General features: G+C 40.8%; 1 protein-coding gene across 1 annotated transcript in view; it reads right to left on the reverse strand.

The window, feature by feature from the left end:
- The window catches only part of Asb9 (ankyrin repeat and SOCS box containing 9), a 28,843-nt gene extending 17,749 nt beyond the window's left edge, over positions 1-11,094 (reverse strand). Inside the window, exons 1-3 of the mRNA XM_090325593.1 lie at positions 11,046-11,094; positions 6,458-6,493; positions 2,793-2,908 (exon numbers count right to left, since the gene is read on the reverse strand). Of these exons, the coding sequence (XP_090181719.1) occupies positions 2,793-2,908; positions 6,458-6,493; positions 11,046-11,059 (166 nt within the window). The 5' untranslated portion in view covers positions 11,060-11,094. The remainder of the gene's footprint in view (positions 1-2,792; positions 2,909-6,457; positions 6,494-11,045) is intronic.
- Positions 11,095-13,848: the final 2,754 nt, after the last annotated feature.

Raw genomic sequence — 13,848 nt, forward strand, 5'->3', positions numbered from 1 at the left:
CCTATCTAGATCTTCTGTTCTGTCTTCTCTCCGTTAGCATTTATATCTAATTAAGCAGCATTTTGTGATTTCCTTTTCCTTTGATAATAGCACTATTTTTCTATCCCTTTTATGTAATTGTGGTTGTATGAGTGTAGGGGATCTCAAACTGTGATCCTTACTATTCCTGTCAGCATCACCGGGGCCTACCTAACAATGCAGGTACCTAGACCTACTGTAGACCTACACCATTCTTTGTAGCTTTTGTTTTTCCAGAGCTAAGAACCAAACTCAGGGTTTTGCACTGGCCACAAGTACTCTTCTATTGAGCTAAATCCCCAATACCTAAACCTGCCATTTTCATCAGAAGCTGCTTCCACATGCATTTTATCAACCCCCAAGGCAGCCTCCTATGATACTACCAAAGTTCACCCTGACTTGTGTACTGTACTGACTTATGTATGGCCTTCATTATTGGCAGGTCTTGGCTCCAGTGCCACCCATGGCTGTCAACTCCCTGATTAATAAAGGTTAATCTCTTTCATGCAGTTTTTAAAGCTTCTCCATCCAGCTCCATCTCCATAGACTTGTTCTTACTAGACTTGAAAATACTCTTCCTTTTAGCTGTAACAATGGGTTCACTTTGTAATCAGCATGTGTCAGAATGTAACATCTACCCACAGTGAAAAGTGGCAACTTTACCTCTCCCATGTAGAAACAAAAGCAAAACTATAGTTATCTGTAAAATAATTGTGCCAAAGTCAACCAAATTAGTGAACATTTTCTATAATGATTGGCTGTTACTTTAAAGAATTATTTTTAAAAATGGATCCTGCCACTAAGCTTTCAAACTATGTTTGCCATATAATGAGCAAATCTGTTCTGCTCTTTGTGAGTCCAAATCATACCCAATGAATATGAGAAAAACTGAACAAATGAGTAAATGAAATGAGCATGTTTGCCTGCTCAACCAAAATCATGTATTTCAGATGATGGAGGTATGGATCAAATAGTGAAACATCAGAGGTAAGCAAGTAAGCCACATGAGGGAAAGGCCCTGAGTTCAAGCCCCAGCGCCAGCCAAAAAAAAAAAGAAAAATGAATGCCTTTGGTCATTTGTTTTCATTTTCTGTACTTATATTAATAAGTCTTGTGTGACTTTAGAGTTCTGATTCCAAGTGTTGCAGTCAACCTACATGGATACCGAATTTAATGATCTCTCCTCCAATGCTTATTGCATTTGCAGAATCTCTTCAGCCAGAGGCACATTCTGAAGGCTCACAACAAGAGTTGACAGTGACTCAGTACATGGGATTCTATATATGAACAAAGGCCTAATTGGAGAATTCAATGTCATACCTGTAAGAAACCTCTTCAAACTTTAAAATTCTTCTTTTAAAATGATTCTATCAGAGCCGGGCCTCTGGCTCATATAATCCTAGCTACTTAAGAGACTGAGTTCTGTGGATCATGAGTCAGAGCCTACTTTGCCAAGAAAGTTTAAGACAGCCCTGGCAGGAAAGGTGATAAGATTCTCATCTCCAATAAACCAGCAATAAGCCAGAAGTGAAGACGTCGTACAAGTGCTATAGTGTCAGCCTTGAGACAGTGCCCAGGCCCAGAGTTCAACAGCAGAATAGTTTTTTTAAATCTCACCTAAATGCCAAATATCTAATACCAAAGGTATCTTTTTTAATATAATTTATTGTAATTAATGGAAGGGTTACATTATATTCGCCAGATAGAAAGTGCATTACTTCCCAAACACTGCTACCCTTTCTCATGTTCTTGTCCCCATTCTCATGTTCTTGTCCCCATTTCCTTCACTCCACCCCAACCCCCCCTTTTTTTTGCTAGTGATGGGGCTTGAACTCTGGGCCTGGGCTCTGTCTCCGAGTTTTTTTTGCTCAAGATTAGCACTCTACCATTTGAGCCACAGTGCCACTTCTGGGATTTTCTGTGTATTTTATTGGAGATAGGTCTCACAGACTTTCCTGCCCAGGCTGACTTCAAACCACAATCCTCGGATGTCAGTCTCCTGAGTAGCTAGGATTACAGACATAAACCACCAGAGCCCAGCTGAAGATATTTTTTTTCGGTTGTGGGGCTTCAACTAGGGACCTTGGAACTGTCCCTGGGCTCTTTTATCTCAAGACTAGCACTCTACTTTGAGCCACAGCACTTCCAGTTGTCTCGTGATTAATTGGAGATCAGAGTTTCACCGCCTTCCCTGCCCAGGCTGGCTTTGATCCTCAGATCTCAGCTTCCTGAGTAATTAGGATTATAGGCACAAGCCGAGAGAGAGAGAGAGAGAGAGAGAGAGAGAGAGAGAGAGAGAGAGAGAGAGAGAGAGAGAGAGAGAGAGAGAGAGAGAGAGAGAGAGGGGAGAGAGAGAGAGAGAGAGAGAGAGAGAGAGAGAGAGAGAGAGAGAGAGAGAGAGAGAGAGAGAGAGAGAGAGAGAGAGAGAGAGAGAGAGAGAATATGAATGCTAGCAGGAAGAAGTTTTCCTACTCATAAGTAACTTTTAAAGCTCCTATTTAATAAGTAATGCATTTGAATTACAAAGAATGTTTCCTAGAAACTGAAGTTTTCCCTGGTTAATATCAAACCGAGTTTTGTATCTATAGATCTGTGCAGGTAAAGATCACCACATTTTGTAACAATCATGTAAAGGATATGTAGCAGCAAGCTGTGGACATCTTTTTACTAACTCCCCCCATGAACACTCCTTAAAATCACCCCAGCTCTCCCCTCTCCTGTGCATGTTAGCCATCCTCTCCCAGCACCTGGATTTCATAGCTCCTGCAACTCACCACCCATCAATGGACTTGTGAAGAGGATAGTATCAGAAGTGCTTCCCGGCCTCAGGGTCCTGCCGCTGCTCCTGGCACCTCCTTGTTCGTCATCCATGGTGCTTCTCTCTATTGGACTTGTAAATTCAAAACAACTTAGTTGTTCAGATAAGTCCAAATTCCATGTCCCCCTGTGTGTGCTTCTGAGAAATTTGGATTCTGTAGCTGAATGAACTATACACGTCCTGGCCAGGCAGGCAATCTACAGTAAAGGCTGGGAAATCTGAGTACCACCTGTGGTCAGTCAAGCACACACACACACACACACACACACACACACACACACACACACACACACCCAAAGGCACACTACCTAGCTGGCTGGAGGCAAGCCAGAGCCCACAATAGCCCCTCCCCAAGCCCAAAATTGCTGATGTCACGTCCTTTCCAAAACAGACCAATCAGTGAGGAAACCCTGGAGTTTATCAGGAAGGAAATTCACACTTTGTAACTTGTAGAAGCAAGGGAGCAGAGTGGCTAGCTGAAGAAATTAAAAAAAAACACACTGCTCATTTGTTTCAAAGTTTCATATGCTGGGCTGAGCAATTTGCTACTTAGGGCATTCTTGGTATTGAAACAAGACCTCCATCTCTGTGTTGAAAAGCAAAGAAACTGATTTAGTTGCAGCCTTTGCTGACTTTTCTTGCACAGTTCCATGCACAAAGCACCGTGGCCATGTGCACACGTGGTTTCAATTTTGCGGGAGTCTCTAATGGAAAAATGTGTCTATATGTTACCAAAATGCAAGGGTGGGGGTGGGGTGGAGAGGACTTCTGTTTTCTTTCTTTGAACTGCAAGCATTTCACTAAATGTCCTAATTCATTTTTCCTGCACACTTTTTTGTTGCTTCTGGATAAAGAATGAACGATCACAATTGGACAAATGGACTGCCGGATTCTGTAGGGTATAAAAGAGATCTTCCATCTTCTAATCAATTAGACACATTGTTGCTTTGTTCAGGGTGCATCAATTTGCCTAGACCAAAAAAATAGTTGGTCTTTCTCTATATGTGATTTCTTTCCTAATATTTTCGTTGTTCAATTTTCACGCATATCATTTAACCCATCACATTCAAACTACTATCATTTGATAGTGTAATCTATATAAAACATTACTATAGTATGTTGCAATTTTCTCCATGTCTTGACCTTATAGCACATTACATTTTGGACATTTCACCTACTCAGTAGACACATGTGGCTAATAAATGGATATGTTTAATCCACCCACTTCATGACATTTATTAATATAAAAAAGGGTTTCTTCCTTTTATTTTCCAATTTCTATTTTCCACCAAGGCAGTATAGATCAGGAGAAAGTGAGATGTGGGAAAATAGCAGCCAGGGATTCAGAAATAATTATTGCTTAATTAGAAGAACACAAACAGTTATTTTTTGCAACAAACTTGACCATTCTATCAGTAAATGTAACATTTAGTAAAAAAGAAACACAAAACAAAACTCTCTCCCAACTGACCTTGCCCTTGTACCCAGCTGCAAAGTGAAGAGATACATATTCTGAGAAAAATACTCCTTTGGGTACAAAAAATATTTGCTAAAATATATTTATTTCAACAATACACAATTGTCCTGAAGAGTGTTTGACACAATCTATATGTTAAAGACATTAGTGACTCTATTTTGGAAAAAAAAATCCCAACTTTTCAATGACCTACGTTTGGCAGGCTAACCTTGAGGTCTCTACAGCCTGTTGATAAAAATGTCCCAGCAAAATCTACCAGGTGTAACAACAAAAGGCACACTTATTCTAAGATAAATGTGAGCTCAAGTCTACTTTTTTTTTTAATTAGTACTAGTGTCAGAACAGCTTGTGATGTCTCCTGTGGAGTATTCACACTTTATCTACTTGAGTGTGCCTCTATTTTTCTGTTTGCTTACACAATAAAGCTCTACCAAGTTTCCCTACCATTGTAATGAAACAGGAAATGGGACCCCAAAAAATTAAGTTGAGTAAGGGTCTGTCTACGCATAAGTTCAGTGTAAACTTTAATTCATATTGGGAACTTCTGGATTTCATCTTGCCTCCCTAGGTGATAGTGGCCTTTAAGCAATGCTTAAACTATGAAAAATATAGTAATCTAACCCGCTTTTGCCCGCCAAAGAGAAACCCCACCTTTTGCCCGCCAAATTCGCGTGCCAATTTAAACCAAAGTGATAGGCTGGTTTAAACAGCCATTATGAGACAAACTGTACCCTCATTGCCCACCTGCGTGATCTGATGACTGTATCATCCTTTGTGTGCATTACAATCCCATTAGTTACCTGCGCATGCCTACAAGAATTTTGCCTTTAAAAATCCTAGCCTTTCCGGACACGGTGGCTCACGCCTGTATTCCTAGCTACTCAGGAAATTGAAATCTGGGGATCAAGGTTCAAAGCCAGCCTGGCTACAAAAGGTCCTGAGACTCTTATGTCCAATTAACCTCTAGAAAACTAAGTGGGGCTTGGCTCAAGAGTAGGGTGGTAGCCTTCAGCTGAAGAGCTCAGGGACAGCACCCAGGCTGAATTCAAGCCCCATGACCCACAAAAAAAGGGGCCAAGCTTAATTACCAGCTGCTATAAAATCCTTCCTTGGGCTCAGTATTGTTTATAGAACTCAATATATCACCCCCAGGCACCTATGTAAGTAAATTTGAGATACTGTGCTCTCTCAGCTTGATTCTCTGAAAGATTACAAATATGAGCCACCACCACACCAGGCTGGATCTCATGATTTTAAATTTATTATCTTCTGCTTCTTCTGCTCAAGATCAGCACTTTATTGCAGTACAACTTTCAGTTTTCTGGTGTATAATTGCAAGAGTCTCATGGACTTTTCTGCCTGACTTTGAACCATGGTTCTCAAATCTCAGTCTCCTGATTATCTAGGATTACTGGAATGAGCCTCTGGTGTCTGCTCTGTTCAATATTTTTTGTTTTGTTTTGTTTTTTTATTTATTGTCGGTCCTGGGGCTCGAACTCTGGGCCTGGGCACTGTCTCTAAACTCTTCAACTCAAACTACCGCCCACCGTGCCCAGCGAGTTTTTTGTTTTGTTTTGTTTTTTTGTTTTTCTGGTCCTGGGACTTGGACTCAGGGCCTTGGCACTGTCCCTGAACCGCTTTGTGCTCAAGATTAGCACTCTACCACTTGAGCCAAAACACTACTTCTGGCTTTTCTGTGTATGTGGTACCAAGGAATTGAACCCGTGCATTTTAGGCAAGCACTTTACCACTAGGCCAAACTCCCAGCCCTATCTTTAAAGTTTAATCCTCAGATCTCAACCTCCTGAGTAGCTAGGATTACTTTGGTGTGAATCACCAAGTCCATGTGGGAGCTGGATTTTTTTTTTAACTTTAACAATAGACAATAGTTGTTATTTTGGTGGGGTTTTTTTTTCCTGCAGAACTGAGGAATGAACCCAAGGTCTTGCACTTTCCAGTCAATTGCTCTTCTACAAAGCTAATTCCCCAACCCCAACAACAATTCTTCATAAGAAACGTTCATGCACTTTCAAATATTAGGATGAGGAGAAAATTAAACTATATGGAGAAATTGAACTATATGAACTGTGATTGTAAAGAAACAGGGTAGCTGACTACAAAGCATAAGAAAATAGAAATCTTACCAATTTCTAGTGAGACTTTGTTGCCCATCATTGTGTCTGTGGTCACCAAAAATGGCTCATATATGAAAAGGAAATAAAAGCAAAAAAGAATGAAGGATTGCAGTAGATAGCAAGGCCACACTCATTCATTCCAGGACAAGGTGAATAGAGGCCTGTACCTCTGAACTATCCTTACTTAGATAGCTAAGTAACACCCCACTGGTGGATTATAACTCTGCTCCTGAGGCCTCAGGAGCCTTGAAAGTCATTTCTGATTAGTCAAAGTTGGCCCAAGAGCTGAAACTTATTATTCCAGCAAGCAATTTTCCTGATAACTTGGAATTCTCTGTATCACATGAGAACTTAGGGTCTATCCATGCTGTTTAGGTTCTGCAGAGCTATCTGATGCCCCTTCAGAGAATAATCACACATTCTGACTGCACTAAGTAATTAAGGTTTCAAAAAGTCATCTGGCATAAAAAGTAGACTAGAAAAGAAGTGAATCAAAATGAAAAGATAGCCCAGCACAGGTGCCTAATGCCTGTAATCCTAGCTACTCAGGAGGCTGAGATCTGAGGATCTAAGTTTGAAGCTAGCCTGGACAGGAAAGTCTATGAAACTCTCATCTCCAATTAACCATCAAAAGTCAAAAGGGGAGCTGTATAGTATCAATCTTGGGCAAAGGAACTCAAGGAAAGTGCTCCATCTCTGAGTTCAAGCCCTACTACACGCGTATGTGCACATACAAGGACATGCGCATACACATACACACTCACATGCATGCGCACGCACGCGCGCGCACACACACACACACACACACACACACACAAATCTAGAGATAGTATCCATAACATGATACTATAACAATGGAGCTAAAGCTGGGAGCAGTGGCTCACACCTGGAATCCTAGCTACTCAGGAGGCTGAGATCTGAGGATCAAAGTTCAAAGCCACCCGGGGCACAAACTGGAGACTCTTATCTCAAATTAACTGCTAGGAAAAACAAAAACAAAAAAGTGGGAAGTGGGCTCAAGGGTAGGGCGATAGCCCAGGCTGAGCTCAAGCCCACGACCCACAAAAAAAAAGAAAAAAATGGAACTAGACTCTTCAAAAATATCAGAGATGTGAAAGGCAAAAGATGAGAGAGGAAGGTTTCTAAATTCAAGAAATATAAAGAGCCTCAGTATCTATGCCTGAATGGCTAAATTCAAAGGTTGGTCTTTGAATTCATGAGATCATGAATGATGGAACAGACAGAAATGACATCAAAGCCACAAGTGTTGAGACATAAATGTGGATGTATGTTGCTATAGTACCCAAGGCACTGCTGCCTATGAGAAAATCTGTGTTCTTACAAGCTGTGTTATACCATACTTAAAGCATAGCCACATGAGACTGTAAGGTCAAGGGGTGAATGTGTGCCCATCTACAAATTCTGCACTAGCTGCAAAAACCTAATTCACATTTTCTTTCTTTTTTTTGTGGGTCATAGGGCTTGAATTCATTTGGCGTGAGTGTTGTCCCTGAGCTCTTCAGCTCAAGGCTACTGCTCTACTCTGGAGCCAAGCCCCACTTTCTAGAGGTTAATTGGAGATAAGAATCGCAAGTTCTTTTTTGCCTAGGCTGGCTTTGAACCTTGATCCTCAGATCTCAGCCCCCTCATTAGCTAGGATTATAGGTGTGAGCCACTGCGCCCAGAATACAAGTCCACTGACTGACAAAAAAAAAACCCACTCATATATGTAAGTCTGTCTAAAGCCTAGATTCTCCCATTTGTTCTGCACTATTGTCATTCCTCAGAAACCCAATGGCCACGTGTCCTAGGACTATGAGCCAATTGAAAATATCTGAATTGCATAATAATGAAGAGTCATAAAACAGTAGCCTATCTTCATTAGAGGTTTTGATATCTGGACTATTATAAACTATTGGTCTTAACTTTGCTTTTTCAGAGCACTGCACTAAAATATTTACCTTGGAAACTGAGCTTTGGGGTCCTATTTAAGTAAGTAGAAATTAAAACCTGTTTTTCATACGTTAAATTTGTTAAGACAGGAAACTGATTCCAAATGTAACTAGTGTGTTCAAGCTGGTACAGACTGCTGAGGAAAGGAGAGGATATGTTCCATATGCAAATAGAATCCATCTGTGCAAGAGCAGGCCTTGGTAATGATTTGTAATGGGAGAAAATGTGAGGTCGTGGGAGGGGGGTGGACTGAGCGTGCTCCCTCACAAGCTGTGGCTATTCAGCTATTCATCCTCATCATGGCAGCTTCAGGCAATGTCTCTGAAGCATCAGCTATTCTCTTTGTGGTCCATGCATAAATCTCAGCAGTGAGCATTGTCACCAGGAAAAAAAAAATCTCTACAAACCTCATGTTTCTGTGGCATGGAATTACTAGAAATACAAGGGAGGAGAACTGCTTTAGGAGGAAACAAGCCTTTAGGAACAACAACAAAAAAACCTTTGAAATACTGAAGTATACAACTATATATTTAAATGGTTTAACAGAACTTTGAAAGCATTGAGGCTTAAAAATTCAAGTGATACAGGCAAGATCGGTTTGTAAAATGATAAGCCAACAGATGGCATATGAATCTATTAGATCTGTATTTATCTGTGTGTTGTGAGAAATAGGTACAAGTATGCAGATAGACAAGTAAAAGAGGAAGCTAGTATATAGATAGGTAATATTGGTTATTTATGAAAAAGGTTCTCTCTTAAAATTATTGTGTGTATAGAATTTAGTTTAAGCTACTACTTTCAGTCATTCTGCTATACAGAAATCTCATTTCTGAAAATGTAAGAGATCTTTCGAGCATTCTTTTGGTGGCATTGGCATTTGAACTCAGAGCCTTGTAGTTGCTACCCAGGGGCTCCCCCATTATGACACCATTGTGACACGACTCCAGCTCTGGTCTTCACAGGTTACTTTCAGGATGGGATCTCCCTTCCTATCTAGGGCTATGCCTAATCCTTAATCATCTACGTGGGCTTCTTACAGTTGCTGGGATCACACGCACTGTGTCCAGCTTTCTCCAATTAAGATAGAATCTCCCAGACATTTCTGTCAAGGCCGATCTGGAACTGTTACCCTTCCAAGTTTGGCCTCCCACATAGCTTAGGATAACAGATATGAACCACTGCATTTAGGTAATGGGTTAAGATGGAGTCTTACAAACATTTTGGGGTCAGCTAGCTTTAAACAATCTTACTGCTCTCCACTTCAAAAGTAGCTAGGATTAAGGGCTTAATCCTAATTAGGATCTTAATTTTACGTTAGGAGTGGAGCTTGAACTCAGGGTCTGAGCACACTGTTCCTGGTTTTTTTTTCTTATGGCTAGCACTCTACCACTTAAGTCACAGCTCTACTTCCAGCTTTTGGATGGTTAATTGAAGATAAGAGTCCCATAGAATTTTCTGCCTGGGTTGGCCTTGAAGCACAATCCTCAAATCTTAGCTTCCTGTGTAGCTGGGATTACAGGCATGAGCCACTGGCACTGGTTTTGTTCAAACATTTTTAAAGATTTATTTTAAAATTAAAGTTTAGCCAGGTGCCAGTGTTTCACACCTCTAATCCTAGCTACTCAGGAGGCTGAGATCTGGGGATCGCAGTTTGAAGCCAGCCTGGGCAGAAATGTCCATGAGACCCTTATCTCCAGCTAACCCCTCAAAAACTCTCAAGTGGAAGTGTGTCTCAAAGTAATAGAGCCCTAGCCTTGAGCAAAAAGAGCTCAGGAACATTGCCCATGTCCTGAGATCAAGTCCCACAATGGAGAAAAAAATATCTGGTTGCTGGTGGCTTACGCCTGAGATCTGAATTTCTCGGTTCAAAGCCATGCCAGGTAGGAAAGTCTGTGAGAATCTTCTCTCCAATTAATCACAAAAAAGCCAGAAATAGGGGCCGGAGTTTGGCCTAGTGGTAGAGTGCTTGCCTAGCATGCATGAAGACCTGGGTTCAATTCCTCGGTACCACATACATAGAAAAAAGCCAGAAATGGTGCTGAGGCTCAAGTGGTAGAGCTCTAGCCTTGAGAAAGTCCAAGGACAGTGCTCAGGCCCTGAGCTCAAGCCCAGGAGTGGCAAAAAAAAGCCAGAAATAGTGCTATGGATCAAGTGGTAGAGTGCTATCCCTGAGCAAAAGGAGCTTAGGGACAGTGCCTAGGCCCAGAGTTCAAGCCCTAGGACTGACAAAAAAAAGTTCATGGGACTCTTATCTCCAATGAACTACTTAGAAAAAGGCAGAAGTGACGCTGTAGCTCAACTGGTAAACTATTTTTGAGCACAAAGAGGCTCAGAGACAGTGCCCAGCTTTTTCGCTCAAGGCTAGCACTCTACCACTTTGAACCATAGCACCACTTCCAGTTTTTCAGTTTTCTGGTGATTAACAACAGTCTGTGAGAACTCTCACAGACTTTCCTGCCCTGGCTGACTTTGACCATGGTCCTCAGATCTCAGCCTCCTGAATAGCTAGGGTTACAGGCCTGAGCCACCAGCTCTCAGCTCACAAATCCTTTTCTAATAGGTTATCTACACGGAATCAGGAAAATAAGTAAAAGATCACATTGTACACTACAAAATTGCCACCCCATCCCTGTTGAGCACTTACATCGTCCTTTTCATTGATCACGCCAGGAAGGGGACAACCACAGTGCTTCTGCTCCAGCGAGCTTTCAGCAGCAGCTTAGAACTATGTCATAATGCCCACATTATCTACCTCACTTCATCTCATCACAATCATTACATCATCTCACCAGGTCACTGGAAAATGGAGGGTGAACATAGTCCAGTAAGATACTTTTAGAGATGACATTTGTAAGATTTGGTTACAAGGTATCATTATAGTTATCCTATTTCACTGTTGGTGATTATTACTAAACATTACTGAGCTTAATTTATAAATCAGACTTTATTATAGGTACATATGCATAGGAAAATGCCCAGTATACATTAGATTATATTCATACTGCTGTATGAATTCCTATTGGTAAGATGAAACAATCACTAAGACCTTAACAGTTAAAATAAATACATATACATATACACAGAAAATATTTATTTTAAAGTTCAGTCACTTTGCCCAGGGACTTTGTCTAATCAACTTATCTGAAATAGTAACCCACCACTGATCACTTGCTTTCTGAGTCAGCCTTATTTTTGTTCTTAGTTTTTCCTGACCTAATGTTACATATTTATGTTTATTCCCTGCTGTCCAACTTCCAAGGGCGGGCTTTTTGTCTGCCTCTGTCTCCCTATTTAGCACATAGCAGACACTCACTGTCTTAAAGAAATTGAGAAGTAATCTTAAGTCTCTTTAAGTGTTACTAAAATTGTTTAAAACCCGATTTTGGAAGTAAAACCTGGTATATAGTATGACAGATGAAATGATCTACATGAGTAGTTGATAAATTGCAGACAATCTCCTAAAAAACAATAATCCAGGCATCAGTGGCTGGTGGCCTATAATCCTAGCTGCTTGGGAGTCCAATGTTGAGAGGATCATGGATCCAGACCAACTCAGAGATGTCTATGACACCCTTTCTCAATCCATAGCTGGGCAGAGTGGTGTGCAGTGGTCATTCCAAGCTCTGTGGAAAGCTGAGCTTGAAAGAACTGTGGTTCTACGCCAGCCCAGGCCAACAATGGGAGTTTCCATCTCTCCCCAGGAAAGATGGGTGCCGTGGGCACATCTGACATCCCAGCAATGATGAGAAGCCTAAAATAGATCAGTCCTAGCATGTACCTGTTCAGGAAGCAAGACTTTATCTTAAAAATAATCCGTGAGCCATTCACCAGTGGCTCTTGCCTGTAATCATAGCTACTCAGGAGGCTGAGATCTGAGGATCTCAGTTCAAAGCCAGCCAGAGCAGGAAAACCTGTGAGATATTTTTCTCCAATTAATCACCAAAAACTACAACAAAAACCCCAAGAAGTAAATCTGTGGTTCAAGTAATAGAGAATTAGCCTTGAGCAAAAGAGGCTCCTTGACAGTACCTACACACTGAGCAGCTCTAGGATCAGCACAAAAAATAATAATTAGTGAAAAGCAGGCTGGAAACCATGGCTCTGTGGTAGAGTAGCTGTCAAACATTGTAAGGCCTTAGTTCAAACCCCAATACCACCAAAACATTTTAAAAAATCAGATGACCAGTTCAATATTATGAATAAATATAATTGAAAGAAATGTGTGACTAAACAAATGTAAAGACTGGTTTGTGTTCAATAAAGTACCTTCCCTCATAAAACATACCGTATCAACAATTCACAAGACTCAGGAACCTGGATTATCAGATGACTCTGTTGAGTGGTTGCTCAGGACCTTGTTTTGGGATTGTGTACACACACACACACACACACACACACACACACACACACACACTAGATTTGGGAGTTTCATACAAATGACTTTGGTATCTATTTACTACAGTTTCAGAAAGCAATGAAGAGCTATTTAGGAGGCTGAGATCTGAGGACTGTGATTTGAAGCCAGCCTGGGCAGAAAAGACCATGAGATTCCTATCTCCAAAAAGCTACCAAAAAGCTGGAAGTAGAGCTATGGCTCAAGTGGTAGATTGTTATCCTTCATTTAAAAAGCTCAAAGGCAGTGCCCCAGCCCTGAGTTCAAACTCTGGGACTGGTTTAAAAAAAGAAAAGATAAAGCAATGAAACATCAGCTCCTCAAGTCCCTTGAAACCAAGGGCATTTTAAGTATCCTAACACAGAGTTAAGGCATTCAGCAAGATCTTAGTTGAATAATAAATGTACTCATGATAACATTTTAAAAAGAGACCCCAATTACTGAATGTTCTGTCATAAGAAGATACTCTTTCCTCTATAAACTTTCCATGGTTAACAACGACTCAAATGACTCCTCATGTTGATTCAAATTCACCTTCACTGTTTTCTATCTTAATAATTTTACATATGGGTATATACGTACGTCCTCTTTGTGAGTTTCCTGTTCATTCTGTCTTCCTAACATTTCTATTTGTGAAACTGAACTAGTCATCAATTTACTAAAACATTTATCTGGTGAAACATAGGCATTAGTGAGGCTACTCTGCCCTTTGCTATTGGCAATAGGTGGGATTGTACTTCCTTTCAAGAACTTTAGAATATCCCAAGAATTGTGAGCACTGTCCTCACAAACATTTGTTAAAATCAAGACTTTGTGTTTTTCTTGTTATGTTCATTATTCACAAAAGAGGTGCCATCTCATATGACACAGGCAAGTTTGCATGTTTTGCCAACAAATAATAGAACACATATGCTATTTCATGTGCAGGCTTGAACATACCTTTCTTCTCTTTCTCATTTCTTCTTTTTTTTTACCGATGCTGGGGACTGAATACAGGATTTATCACATACTAGGCAGGCACTTTACCACTTGGAACTATCCCCCCTCCAGTCCT

Source organism: Megascapheus bottae, chromosome X (genome assembly GCF_031878675.1).
Source record: "Megascapheus bottae isolate mThoBot1 chromosome X, mThoBot2.hap1, whole genome shotgun sequence".
In the NCBI taxonomy this organism is placed as follows: Eukaryota; Metazoa; Chordata; class Mammalia; order Rodentia; family Geomyidae; genus Megascapheus; species Megascapheus bottae.